This window comes from Lactuca virosa, chromosome 1 (genome assembly GCF_052849685.1).
Source record: "Lactuca virosa cultivar CGN04683 chromosome 1, Lactuca_virosa_CGN04683_v6, whole genome shotgun sequence".
In the NCBI taxonomy this organism is placed as follows: Eukaryota; Viridiplantae; Streptophyta; class Magnoliopsida; order Asterales; family Asteraceae; genus Lactuca; species Lactuca virosa.
This window is the reverse complement of record NC_136426.1, coordinates 106,987,524-107,002,190: the sequence shown is the minus strand read 5'-3', so window position 1 is coordinate 107,002,190 and position 14,667 is coordinate 106,987,524. Positions and strand designations below refer to the sequence as shown.

Genomic DNA, 14,667 nt, shown 5'->3' with positions numbered 1-14,667 from the left:
TTAAATATTTTTTTTCCGTCGCTGATCCGTCGCAAACTTTAGACATGATTTTTTTCCGTAGCTAATCCCTCGCAAAATTCATGCATTAATTTTTTTTTGTCACTAATCCGTCGCGAACTTGTAATATCATTTTTTTTATTATAATTCTAAAAGAAAAAAAATACTACAATCATCAAATTATTATACTAAAAACATCAAATAATGATACATCCAAACATTACAATACCAAAACTATAAAAGTTTACCAAAGTATCATTTAAAAAACATCAAAAAACAAAACTATGAAAGTAAATTGCTATTTCTTGCATTACCTGTTTCAAAGCTCCAACATCATTAGTGCCATCACCACACATCAAAGTTACTCTCCCGGATGATTTAAAAGTTGTCATTATTAACTCTTTTTGCTCCGGAGCCACCCTGGCAAATACCTGATAATTGAAGTTGATTTTTTAGCTAAACAACTTCAAATAAAAAGTTTAAAATTTTACAAATTTGGTCCCTGTATCAAACTATTTTCCAGGTTTGGTCCAAGGGCAAAGTGGTCATTTTGAAAAAGCTAAACTGAGAGTTGAATCAAACAACCATGGTCTATATTGGCAACAAACTGATACAAAAAACAAAATCTGGACCAAAACCGAAAAATACAGTAAACCACAGGGACCAAAGTTGTAATTTAGTAAAAAAAAAGCTTCACAACCTTCACATATGGAATCACTTTAACAACAGCAGAAGTCTGCAGCAACATTTCAAAGCAGTCGCCTCCAATACAGAGGCCATGATCCTCAGCTAAAGCCTTAACTTCTTCCTCACTGCAAACAGAAAGCGGATAATGTATTTTTTTCAAAGTTGTACTTTCAAAAAAAATAAAAGTAGGATGCTATAATAAGCAAATAAATGAAAGTACATTGGTATTTCTTGTTACCTGTAGCTCACAGCCTCACAACTTGAGTTTCATCTGGTGAAACCCACTCATATCTTTCCTTGTTCTTTGTTGGAGCAAGAATCAAAGTTGGTTTTGAGATTAAAACTCTAATATGAAATTGGAAAATCAAATTAAAGAAACTAAGAGTTTGTTTCTTTTTTTTTTCTCCATTAAGTCTTGTAGACAAAAGTGTTGCATACAAAATGCTTGTTTCTTTTCTAGACTGAATAAAATCATCTGAGTGAGAGTAAATGATCATTTTACCCTTGCATTCTAACAAACAATTTTCACTCGGTGATACTTACCAAGTCATGTGATGATTTTTTCAATTCAGCCAAGACACTAGCAGAATCTGCTCTGATAGGGCAATTAAATACCTGAAGTTTATTTATATAACAAAAATGTCAAAAAAAAATCATTTATCATAGAAAAATGAAAACATGTTAATAAATTTATAGAAAGATGAATTAAATTTAATATAAAATTTAATAATTTATACCGCAAAACCAGCAAAAGTGAGCCCGGTTTCCACTACTTCCCTGTCCAAGTTTCTAGCTTCACTTACCTATAACAAATTGTGTAAGTGAAAACTAGAGATGCTAGAAGGGCAAAATAGTCAATAAGAAAAAAATACTTACCGTCATATCAGGAAGGGGTTTATATGCTAGAGCAAGGACACGGGAGCCTTGTCGTGTGTACCTCTTGTAGGTGTTTATATAAAACGAGGGTATATCATTTAATCTTTCTTGAATGGTCTCTGGTGCACCCTAAAATAAACACCATTTAAAAAAATTTGAGAAAATTGAATAAAGGTAATACACCATAATATATTATATTATATTTAAGTATTTAACATTTTAAATACCTTCACAAACGCATAAAAATGCTCTTCTGTACGAATAACAACTGCCATTCTTTTCAAGTGGGATGCAAAGTGATGCCTTTGAACTATTTGAACCACTTATATATTAAAAAAAAGTTGGTTATTAATTTCAACCAGTTATATATTAAAAAAATGTTAATTAGGGTTTTATTTCATTGATAACGGGTCTTACTTCTTAGACATGGCTTTCTCATCAGATTTATAGCTCCATTCTATCCCTTTGATTGCAGCCTGCTCAAGAGGATCACCAACCTAAAAGCAATGACATAAATATAAATATGCATAATGTATTTTCTTTATGATCATAATATTATAATTTGAGATTATAATTATTATAATATTTTATATACCAGTTTGTTGTCCACAAAAACAAGAATTTCCAAAGTTCGAGTTGGGATTTTTTTAGTGTCTGTTTCAAGATCTAAATAGGCACTCAGTCCACCAACTCCAGAGAATTCCTGGAAAAAAAAAGCAAAAAAAAAAATGGGAGACTAGAAACAAAATTTTTACCATGAATGGCAGAATTGTAAATACCATGTCATCAGATGTCAATGTTCCCGTCTTGTCAACCTGCAAAAGAAATGGAGGGCAATATGGTCATTTTATATCCATCAATTAACAGTGTCAATTCGGACAAAAAGCATGACTAAATTGCATTTTAGGCACTAAAAATCGAAATATTTGACCATATTTGTAAAAATCAATAAACATAAGGAACTAAAAATGTCATTTGCCTAAAAATACATGTAGTATAACTGTATAAGCTAAAAGACTTAATCCCAGATAAATGATCAAACTAGCTAAGAAACTGGGGCAAAATGGTCATTTTACAGTTTACACGCACTTAATATCCATCTATTGACAGTGTTAAAGTCAGGGACTAAAAATACAATAAAAGCAACATTTCAGGGACCAGAAGTTAAAAATCAAAGTATTAAGCCATACCAGTAACAATCAACAAACACACAAGGTAGAAAACTATAACTTACCCAAATATAAATGTATTAGAAGCTAAAAGACATTAATCCCAGATTTAAGATCAAAATAGCAAAGACATGCTAAAACATAAAGCCATGGGGGACAAAATGGTCATTTTTACATGTAATTTAACATCCATCTAACTTCAAGTGTGAAGAAACTATGCTTTAGGGAACCAGAAGTTAAATATCAAACAACTGGACCATACCCGTAAAAATGAACAAACCACAGGGACTAAAAATACAATTTTAACTTTTACCACAAAAAGAAATGTTAATGCTCACCTTCCCAGCAAATGGTATACGAAAAGGCTCTGTACAAAATATACCATGTCTTGCTAGTGCAATCAATGAGGTATTAACAACTATTGACAACTCCATTGGCAATTCAGGGGGAATCACAGATGTTATAATTAAAGAACAGCTCAGAAGAAGCTTGTATCTACTCCTGTTTGGGTCCTCAAAACCCTAAATCATGAAAAAATTACAGTTATAACCTTCACCACACCTTTAAAACACTAATAGTTGTCAAATTTCAACACGAAGTTGAGAGCTTTATACCATAGGATACTAAAACAGAGCAAATATCACTTTAAGATTCTTCAATAAAAGAAAGGCAAACCAAGGGTAAAACGGTCAGAAAAGTGAAAAGCAAACCAGGGGCAAACAAAATGAACATGAAAAGAGACATGGTAAAGATTCTTCAATAAAAGAAAGGGAAATCTGAACATGTCAAAATAGATATGATGAGACAAGAAACTTGAATCAAGAAAAAGACATAAGAGAGACAAAAGAAGGTCAAATTCACCTTCACCAAGATTGTACGAGTATTCCTTCCAAAGATAGCCTTTTAAGATCACTTCAAGAAAAGAACCAATAATTAGTGTAAGACATGATAGCTGTTGGAAGAAACACATAAATAAATAACAATTAACAGAAAGGCAGAAATGAACAAATTACAGAATGGTTACTACATAATTACAAAATTATGTATTTCAGAATTACATAAATGATAAAAATGAGAACAGATTGAATAATTAAAGCGATGGTAATTGAAGCAACAAGCAATAGATAACATATTACAAATGATAAAGTACAAATTACAGAGTACTGGATGGTGATATGGTCAATGAAACAACAAGTAACAGGTAACAAATAAAATCATAGAATAGTTACAGAAATGGTAAACTAAATATGACTACATAACTAGAGAATGACTAAAATACATAACTACAAAGTATTGGATGATGATATCCAAAATCCAATACTCTGTAATTATATATTTTAGCAATTCTCTAATTATGAAAAACAAGTTCATTCTTAGCACTAGGTTACAACATTGAGATCAATGTTAACAACACAAATTTACAGTAACAAGCAACTTCATTGAGTTCATTATGATGCTCAAAGGAACTTCATTGAGTTCATCTTAGCACTAAGATACAGTTACAATGTAAAATAACTCGTCATGATGATGTTGAAAAAGAAGAACAAACAACAAGTAGCACTGTTGCAGTATGCAGATAAATGAAGACTTATTAATGATGAGATGAAATAACTCGTCATGAGGATGTACTCGTCAATGTAAAATAAACTTGAGCTCTCAACTTTTAGCTTCTGGCAGAAGGGGTGTTGCTGGGTGGAGTTCCGGGGACAGGTGGATTTGATGCTGTTTTTTCTATTACTTTAAGTGAATCGAGTGCCAATCTAACCAAATAATGGAGTTCACACAACGTATTGGCATTGTTAGTTAGGGAAGATCCTCGTGTATGTAATGCTAAGAGATAAGAGGGATGATGATTGAAAAAGAAAAAAATAGGGAAATTAAACCCTAACAAAGTATATTATGCAATTGAACTAAAACTAACCTAATATGTGACTAAAGCAACTAAAATCAAGAGATTTACCTGAATCGGAAGTTAAGGAATAATACTTTCAGATTAAAAATTGTGGAGGTTGCCAGAATCGGGAGCTGCAATGGTGAGTAGTGTCGTCATCTGTTCGAACAGAGATGGTGAGATAAAGCAGAACCGAAATTGGGTTAACAGATCGAAGGGAACTTACTCCAGAGTCCAGAGTGATAAAGCTGGAGGAAGGAAACTTAAATCACCTTCGTGAGAATGGAACTGGGTTATGCCAATTTCAGTGAGAGATTGGCGATAGAAAAAACAAAACACGGATACCCCAAATATAGTTTTTGTCGCCGTTCTCTCGCTAAATGCGTACCGGATGACACAATTTTTTTATCCCTCGTTGAACCCTAGCTAAGTGCCTTCATTTTTTGACTGATTAGCGAGGAATAGTGGTCCGTCGATATTTACTTGCGAGATCCGTAGCTGAGCCCTCGGTAAATCCTCACTAATATTCCATATGTTAAATAAATAAAATAATTATCAAAAACATGGTAGATCTGTGGTAATTCCCTAGCTATAAGTCTAAATTTTGCTAGAGAATAAATCCGTAGCAAAATCCCTAGCTGAAACTCAAGTTTCTAGTAGTGGTATAGCCGGTCACAAGGATTACATTGTTACAAAATTTAAAGTATAAGGGTTTATTTTACAAAAAAAAAGAATAAGGACTAAATGTGTACATTTCAAAAAGTATCTTACCCTATCAAGTCATTATCCCTTACCTGGAGGACGTTGAGGAGACAAAGTGAACAGCTGCACAGAGTTCAATTATTTTACAAAAAAAAAGAATAACGACTAAATGTGTACATTTCAAAAAGTATCTTACCCTATCAAGTCATTATCCCTTACCTGGAGGACGTTGAGGAGACAAAGTGAACAGCTGCACAGAGTTCAATTATTTTAGGGGCGTAATTTTTTTATTATATATTATATATATGTATATTTATTTAAAAATAAAAAACTTATAATAATCATAAAGACTGTTTTTTCTTGCTCCTCCTCAGCAACGATATTAATTTCCAAGACCGGCCTTACATAGTTATTTGTTATTTGACTATATCTAATGTCATATCACCTTTCACAATATATATGTAAATTAAATATCAAATTTATATATGTAGAGATATAAAATTTAACCGTAGTATACTATTGACTATGTAGATCTTGATTTTATATATATATATATATATATATATATATATATATATATATATATATATATATATATATATATATATGCCTTAAAGGACAAAGAAGTTAGGCCAATCAACCTCTACTATATAACTCTTCAAGCATCGACTTCCATTGATGCCATCTCTCTCTCATCCAAAGACAATGACAAGTTCAACAAGAAGGTTAGTTTTATAGCTATTCATTTTTTTAAATCATTTTGTTGATCAACAATTTCTGTGTTCAAAGTTTGTTTTAGCCAAAGTTTAGTCTATCTAGAAATTTGAATTATGCAAAGAAAGATCAAAAGATTTGATGAGAAAAAGTGCTAGTTTCTCAAAACTTGAAAAAAGTTCATAGTTGATATTAAATATTAAATATATTATTTATCAGATTAAACGTGAATATTATTAATTTCTTGATCATCAGTTCTAGATGTTTTATTTAAATATATTGCTCCAGGCCAGGTTTGTATAAAATCCCATATTCCCATTTTTGGTTATCTTGTAACAAGTAAAGTCATGTCCTTATAACTAATTAACTCAATTTTTGTTTTAGTTTTATGTTAATCATGCATCTCAAAATAACACATACATGAAAAAAAAAATTATACACGATGTGTAGGCTAGAAGGAAAGGTAGCATTGATCACTGGCGCAGCAAGCGGTATTGGTGAGTGCACTGCAAAACTATTTGCTGAACATGGAGCAAAAGTTGTCATTGCAGACATCCAAGACCAATTTGGTCAAGCAGTTTGTGAGGCCATAGGCACATCAAACTCCATATATGTCCATTGTGATGTAACCAATGAAGAACATGTCAAAAACGCTGTAGATACTGCAGTTTCCACATATGGAAAACTTGACATCATGTTTTGCAATGCGGGGATAGCAGATCCTAACAAGCCACGTATCGTTGATAATGAAAAGACAGACTTTGAGCGTGTGCTTAGTGTCAATATAACAGGTGTCTTTCTAAGCATGAAACATGCTGCTAGGGTTATGGTTCCTGCACGATCTGGCTCAATTATATCAACGGCTAGCTTGTCTTCAAATATTGGTGGTGCAGCCTCACATGCTTATTGTGCTGCAAAACACGCTGTAGCTGGTTTAACCAAAAATCTAGCTGTGGAACTTGGACAATTTGGTATAAGAGTCAATTGTTTGTCTCCTTATGCAATGGTCACACCACTAGCCACAAGTTTCGTTGGGCTTGAAGGGGAAGCATTAGAAACTGTGATGAACTTACTTGGGAATCTTAAGGGACCAACACTCAGAACAGATGATGTTGCTAAGGCTGCTCTTTTTCTTGTGAGTGGCGACTCACAGTATATTAGCGGACAAAATTTGTTTATAGATGGCGGATTTGGCATTGTTAATCCATCATTTAATATGTTTAAATACCCAGAGAATCTTTAAACTGACAGATTTCATCTTATCACATAACAAATAAGACAAGTTGTATGGTTTTTTTTTATTTATAATTTTAAGATTCCATGAGCTGTTTTAAGGAATTACAACTATTATCATTTTGTCTTAAATTAATTAGCTTACCGAGTCATGATGAAGATGAACCCATTTAAATTCAACAATTATATTATTTTCAGTATATTTTATGCAGCCGTGGTAACTTCTTGCAAATAGCATGCACATGTTGAATTGAAATTTAGCTACAGAGGCTAGAAAAGAATAGACTTAAATACAATTAACATGGTGATATTTACTGTGGATGATTCGATCTCATAACTACGATACCATAAATACAAAACATAGGACACCACGGAGACGATGACAAAAATAATGGAGGCAGATATACACTAAACCTATCTATATAAAGTTCCAAGACATGCAACATATATTATTATTTTCATCGAACATTAATAATTTTATTACTAAAGATGGAGGGTCAAGACAAAAATAATGGAAGCACAACTATAAATAATGGCGTCGGCAAACATCAACACATAAAGACCGATGTCTAGGGTCGTAAACGAACCGAACGTACACGAACAAGAGCTTGTTCATGTTTGTTCGTTTATGTTAGCCGTACAATGAACGAACACGAACAAAGAAACGAATGAGTTTTCTTATTTCTGTTCGTTCGTTTAAGAAATCACATTGTTCATTTTTATTAGTTTATGTTCGTAAACAAACTAAACGAACATAAACAAACGTAGATAAACAAACATATATGAACATAGACACATATACACTAAACCTATCTATATAAAGTTCCAAGACAACATATATTATTATTTTCATCGAACATTAATAATTTTATTAACAAAGATGGGGGGCGGGGTAAAGACAAAAGTAATGGAAGCAAAACTATAAATAATGGTGTCAGGAAACGTCAATACATAAAGATCGACGTCTAGGGCTGTAAACGAACCGAACGAGCACGAACAACAGCTTGTTCATATTTGTTCGTTTATGTTAGCCGAACAATAAACAAACACAAACGGATAAATGAACGAGTTTTCTTATTTATGTTCGTTCGTTTAACAAACTACATTTCTAATTTTTATTCGTTTATGTTCATGAACAAGCTAAACGAACGGAGATAAACAAACATATATGAACATAAAAGGTATTTTCACGAACGAACATAAATGAATAACATAAAAGACCGTTCATGAACATAACTGAACGAAATAGACCATTGTTCATGTTCGTTCGTTTAACTAAATGAATGGGAACATATGTTCATGTTCGTTCATTTATTAAATAAACGAACATAAACGATCTTCTCGCCGAACGGTTCACGAAAAGTTCGTTAAATGTTCGGTTCCTTTACAACCCTATCGACATCAAAACTTAAAAGTATACTTAATCAACCTGAGAACTCTAAGTCACATCAGAACACCAATCATATCTCCAAGATATTTAACTATTCTTAGAATAACGTTAAATACGGAGATGATCGTATTCGCAGAATTCATACAAATTAAATTTAGTCAAACTCATTAATAAAGTCCTTCCTTTAAGGTAAGCATGAAATGTCACGATTGAGTTATAGGACTTTATTATTCTAGAAATGATATTCGATGTGGATTTAGTCAACCGTAGCTTTGATCTTTTTATGAATTAGATGTTGATGAATGACATTTTCGCCGAGTGTTATTAGTAGCAGTGAAATGTTGCTAGATGTTCACCATCATCAATATCAATCTATTATGAGTCTTGTGCAAGTGCGAGATTGAACGATTTATATGCCTAAAAATCATTGTAGAATGATATTTGCTAATAACATATGATCTTATAGGGTCACACTAATAACAATTTGACGTAACTTGAATATTTATAAGAATTTGATTCTTGATAAATATTTATATTTCTTGTATAACTGGAAAATAAATATTTTATGAAAATAATAATTTTCCATAATAGGTATCAAATAAAATCATATGGTATGATTTATAAAAACTCATATATATATATATATATATATATATATATATATATATATATATATATATATATATATATATATATATATATATATATATATATATATATATAGGAACGTTCAATCGAGAACATTTCATATTGCGAGAACATTTGAGAACATATTTGGACCATATAATTTTTTTAATTAAAACTATAAAATAATATTCATAAAAATCAATCAATTGTTACAAACAATTAAAAAACACACTAACCAAAATCACTCACCACCCAACCAACACCACCCATCACCACTACCTACAACCCACCACCACCTCCACCACCACCCGACACCACCACCAACCACCACACCCACCACCATGCACCACCACTCATCACTACCGACCACCACCACTCATCACCACTACCCACCTCCACCACCGCCCGCTACCACCACCCCCACCCATCACCAACCAAAACCACCACCCACCACAACCATCACCACCTACCTCCACCACCCATCACCACCACCCCTACCCACCTCAATCACCTATCACCACCACTCGCCACCACCACCAACCACCACCCACCACCACCACCACCACCTATTACCCCCCACCAAAACCACCACCCACCACCACCATCACCACCCACCACCATCACCACCCCCACCCATCACCCACCAAAACCACCACCCGCCACCACCATCTCCACCTACCTCCACCACCCATCATCACCACCCTCACCCACCTCATTCACCCATCACCACCACCCGCCACCACCACCAACCACCACCCTTCACCACCAACCACCACCACCACCTATCACCACCCACCACTACCACCCATCACTACCATCCGTCACCACCACCTCCACCCATCACCCACCAAAACCACCACCCACCACCATCACCACCCACCACCTACCACCACCCAACCACCACCACCCGCCACCATCGCCCACCACCACTACCTACCACCCACCACCACCTCCACCACCCATCACCACCACCTGCCACCACCACCAACCACCACACCCACAACATCCACCACTACCATGCACCAGCACTCATCACTACCGACCACCACCACTCATCACCACCACCCACATCCACCACCACCCCCACCCATCACCTACAAAAACCACCACCCGTCACCACCATTACCACCTACCTCCACCACCCATCACCACCTTCCCCACCTACCTCAATAACCCATCACCACCAACCATCACCATCCACCACCACTTACCACTTACGACCATCACCACCCATTACCACCATTCGTCACCGCCACCTCCACCCACCACCCACCAAAACTAGCACCCGCCACCACCATCACGACCCACCGCCCATCACCACCACCATCCATCACCACCGACCACCACCACCCATCACCACTACTCGCCACCACCACCTGCCCCCATCATCCCCACCCACCACCCACCAAAACCACCACCCACCCACCTCCACCACCCATCACAACCACCCACCCTCGACCCCACCCCCACCACCACCGACCATCACCACCACCCACCACCTATCACCACCACCCGCCTCCACCACCCATCACCATCCCACCCATTACCCACCAAAACCAACATACACCATCACCACCTTCACCACCAACTGCCACCCACTCACCCACCACCAACACCTATCACCTTCACCCGTCTCCACCACCCATCACCACTACTCGCCACCGCCACCTGCCACCCACTATTATCATCACCCTACATGTCACCCCGATCACCCTTCACCACCACCACCACCTACCACCTACAACCACCAAACATCACTAAACACTACCACTACCCATCACCACCACCTGTGATTATGTGTATATAATCACATGTGATTATTTGTATTTAATCACATATGATTTATATGGACAATATTCTTTTTTGTCCATATAAATCATGTGATTATATACATATAATCACATGTGATTAGATATATTTAATCAAATTTGATTAGATATATTTAATCACATATGTCATTATTGTCTTCTCGATTCAATAATTATTTTTTGTCAATTTTAATCATATGTGATTAGATACGTATAATCACATGTGATTATATGTATCCAATCACATATGATTTACATGAACAATATTCATTTTTGATTTTTCTTTTCAATAATTTTTCTCATATATTTAATCACATGTGATTATAAGTATTTAATCACTTATGATTAATGTGGACGTAAATTTGTTTTAATGTTCTTGATTTAATAGTTGTTCTCGTGTATATAATTACATATGATTATATATATTTCATCACATATGATTTATTGAATGAAGAACGTGAAAACAAATCTTTTTCACATAAATCGTAAATTATTAAATACACCAGACCAACTATTGAATTAAAAACGCAAAAATGAATATTGTCCACAAAAATCATATGTGATTAAATACATATAATCACATGTGATTATATGTACATAATTACATATGATTTATGTGGACAAGATTCATTATTTCTCTCTCAATTCAATAGTTGTACTTATGTACTTAATCACATATGATATATATATATATATATATATATATATATATATATATATATATATATATATAATTACAGTTGACAAAGAACAATTACTGAATCGAGAATGTGACAATGAATCTTATCCACATAAATCATATATAATTCGATACATATAATCACATGTGATTATATGTATTTAATCAGATATGATTTATGTAGACAATATTTATTTTTGCTGGTTCGATTGAATAATTGATTTTGTGTATTTAATCACATGTGATTATATATATATATATATATATATATATATATATATATATATATATATATATATATATATATATATATATACATAATCACATATAATTTGAGGTGGACAAGATTTATTTTTTCCTTCTCGATCCAATAGTTGTGCTCATGTACTTAATCACATACAATTATACATATAATCACATGTGATAAAATACATGAGAACAACTATTGAATCGACATAGAAAAAATTAATTGTGCCCACATAAATCATATGTGATTAGATTCATATAATCACACATGATTAGATTTATTTAATCACATATGATTAATGTGGAAAAAGAAAAACTATTGAATCAAAAACACGAAAATGAATCTTGTGTACATAAATCATATGTGACTAAATGTAAAAGAACAACTATTTAACGATATTTTGAAAACGAATATTGTCCATATGAATCATATATGGTTAGATACATATAATATCAGATAATTAAATACACAAGAACAACAACTGAATCGAGAACGCGAAAATGAATATTTTCTATATAAATTCTATGTGATTAGATACATATAATCACATGTGATTATATGTATTTAATCACATATGATATATGTAGACAATATTTATCTTTGTGTTCTCGATTCAATAGTTGTTCTCATGTATATAATCATATGTGATTATATGTATCTAATCACATATGATTTATACTGACATTATTTTTTTGTCCATATAAATCAGATGTGCTTAGATACATATACTCACATGAGATTATATGTATTTAATCACATATGATTTATATGGACAATATTCATTTTCGCGTTTTCGACTCAATAGTTGGTCTCATGTATTTAATCACATGTGATTATATGTATTTAATCACATATGATTTATGTATAATTTTTTTTTTTTTTTTTTGCGTTCTTGATTTTGATAGTTGCTCTTATGTATATAATCACATGAGATTAAATGTATCTAATCACATATGATTTGTAAAACTCATTTTCAAGTTTTAGATTCAATTATTTTTCTCATGTATTTAATCACATAAATCATATGTGATTAAATACATATAATCGCATGTGATTATTTGTATTTAGTCACATATTATTTATGTGGTCAACTAACAACTTTTGAATCAAGACACAAATAAATCTTGCGCACATAAATCATATGTGGTTATATACATATAATCACATTGGATTAAATACATGATAATACTGAATCGAAAACGTAAAACGAATATTGTCCATTAAAATCATATGTGATTAGATACGTATAATCACATGTGATTAAATACAATAACAACTACTGAGCCGAAAATGCGAATATGAAACTTGTCCACATAAATTCTATGTCTGTAGATACGTATAAATCACATGCGATTATATGTTAATCACATATAATTTATATGATTAAATACATATAATCATATATGATTTATGTGATTGACGATTGCGGTCAAAACCAATAAAAACACATTTTTTATAATCTCCATAAAGATGTTTAATTCTGTATTCCAAAATGGAAATTTTGGAACCTAAATTACTTTAAAATAAAAACACATTTTGAAGAAAGTTAATCATCCAACTTTGAGATTGACGACCAATAAAATTCGGATTTAATGTACACTAATTTCATATAAGTACGGGATAGTCATACATGTCTACTATGATGCAAAATGGATTCAAACCTTTAAAACTTTCATATATCATTTTTTTTGTTTAAATATTATTTTAATATTAGAAGAATTATAATCATATTTAATATATTTATGATTTAAAAACTTGAAAAAGTGGATGACATTCGTTTTTAAATATACATACTACTTTTATCATTTGATCTAATGAAGAATAAATAAATAACAAAAATAATATACTTTTTTTGGAAGGATGATATTTAATATATTTATGATTTAAAAACTTGAAAAAGTGAATGACATTCGATTTTAAATATATATACTATTATTATCATTTGATCTAAAGACGAATAAATAAATAACAAAAATAATATATTTTTTAAGGATCATATTTAATATATTTATGATTTAAAAACTTGAAAAAGTGGATGACATTCGATTTTAAACATATGTACTATTTTTATCATTTGATCTAAAGACTAATAGAAGGACAACTCTGTGATATTATGGCCCATTACATATTAGTCCTTACATGGCAAACACACGTTTTTCAGGTATTTTCATTTTTTGGCTTAAAGTATCCAATTCATGGCAAATTGGTCCTTACATTGGGCGTAAGTAATGAGTACGCGGGGCGTAGCTCATTAAATACACGCGAGGGTTGCATGCTCTTTGCGGTGCGTAACACCATCTACGTATGGCGTAGATGCGCTGTTGCCAAACCCTAATTTTTTAGGGTTAAGACCCTATTTAAACACCTTATGTCCATTGAGGCCTCTTCATGTAACATCCCAAAATTCAAGACCAAAAATTTCATTTTTGATTTAACGATTCATAAAACAAATTATAGAAAACATCATCAAGTTATCTCATTTCATAAAAACCATAGATCATATTTCTCAAAAACATGTCATAAGATAGTAACAATGTCAGAGTACAGATCCCAAGAATCTCATATGCGGAAAATCGTGTGTGTGATGCGCTGCTACCGTGTCGGCCCCTTTCCCTTCGAAGAAGAAGGACCTGAAACAAAACATGAA

The 14,667-nt window shown here is 33.0% G+C and overlaps 2 protein-coding genes and 1 long non-coding RNA gene across 3 annotated transcripts; 1 reads left to right on the top strand and 2 right to left on the bottom strand.

Annotated features, from left to right (window-relative positions):
- Positions 1-221: 221 nt before the first annotated feature.
- LOC145106082 (uncharacterized) lies at positions 222-1,009 on the bottom strand. The gene is made up of 3 exons (XR_013707463.1): positions 923-1,009; positions 698-809; positions 222-428 (listed from the first exon to the last, which is right to left on the bottom strand). It is a non-coding gene; the product is annotated as an uncharacterized LOC145106082 (long non-coding RNA).
- Positions 1,010-1,216: 207 nt separating this feature from the next.
- On the bottom strand, positions 1,217-2,449 carry LOC145118813 (putative manganese-transporting ATPase PDR2). Its single transcript, XM_079054481.1, has 8 exons — positions 2,426-2,449; positions 2,340-2,375; positions 2,156-2,263; positions 1,978-2,057; positions 1,788-1,882; positions 1,561-1,689; positions 1,422-1,487; positions 1,217-1,299 (listed from the first exon to the last, which is right to left on the bottom strand). The coding sequence occupies exons 1-6, from the start codon at positions 2,447-2,449 to the stop codon at positions 1,655-1,657; spliced, it is 378 nt and encodes a 125-aa protein (XP_078910607.1). The 3' UTR covers positions 1,217-1,299; positions 1,422-1,487; positions 1,561-1,654.
- Positions 2,450-5,938: 3,489 nt separating this feature from the next.
- On the top strand, positions 5,939-7,374 carry LOC145155496 (secoisolariciresinol dehydrogenase-like). Its single transcript, XM_079075601.1, has 2 exons — positions 5,939-6,047; positions 6,487-7,374. The coding sequence occupies exons 1-2, from the start codon at positions 6,001-6,003 to the stop codon at positions 7,277-7,279; spliced, it is 840 nt and encodes a 279-aa protein (XP_078931727.1). The 5' UTR covers positions 5,939-6,000; the 3' UTR covers positions 7,280-7,374.
- The last annotated feature ends 7,293 nt before the right edge of the window (positions 7,375-14,667 follow it).

Coding starts and splice junctions, on each gene's coding strand:
- LOC145118813 (XM_079054481.1), bottom strand. CDS start 2,449: ATGCTTTTTGTCCGAATTGACACT. Junction 2,058..2,155: donor TTTTTGTGGACAACAAACTG/GTATATAAAATA, acceptor CATTGCTTTTAG/GTTGGTGATCCTCTTGAGCA. Junction 1,690..1,787: donor ATTTTTATGCGTTTGTGAAG/GTATTTAAAATG, acceptor TGTTTATTTTAG/GGTGCACCAGAGACCATTCA.
- LOC145155496 (XM_079075601.1), top strand. CDS start 6,001: ATGCCATCTCTCTCTCATCCAAAGACAATGACAAGTTCAACAAGAAG. Junction 6,048..6,486: donor ATGACAAGTTCAACAAGAAG/GTTAGTTTTATA, acceptor CACGATGTGTAG/GCTAGAAGGAAAGGTAGCAT.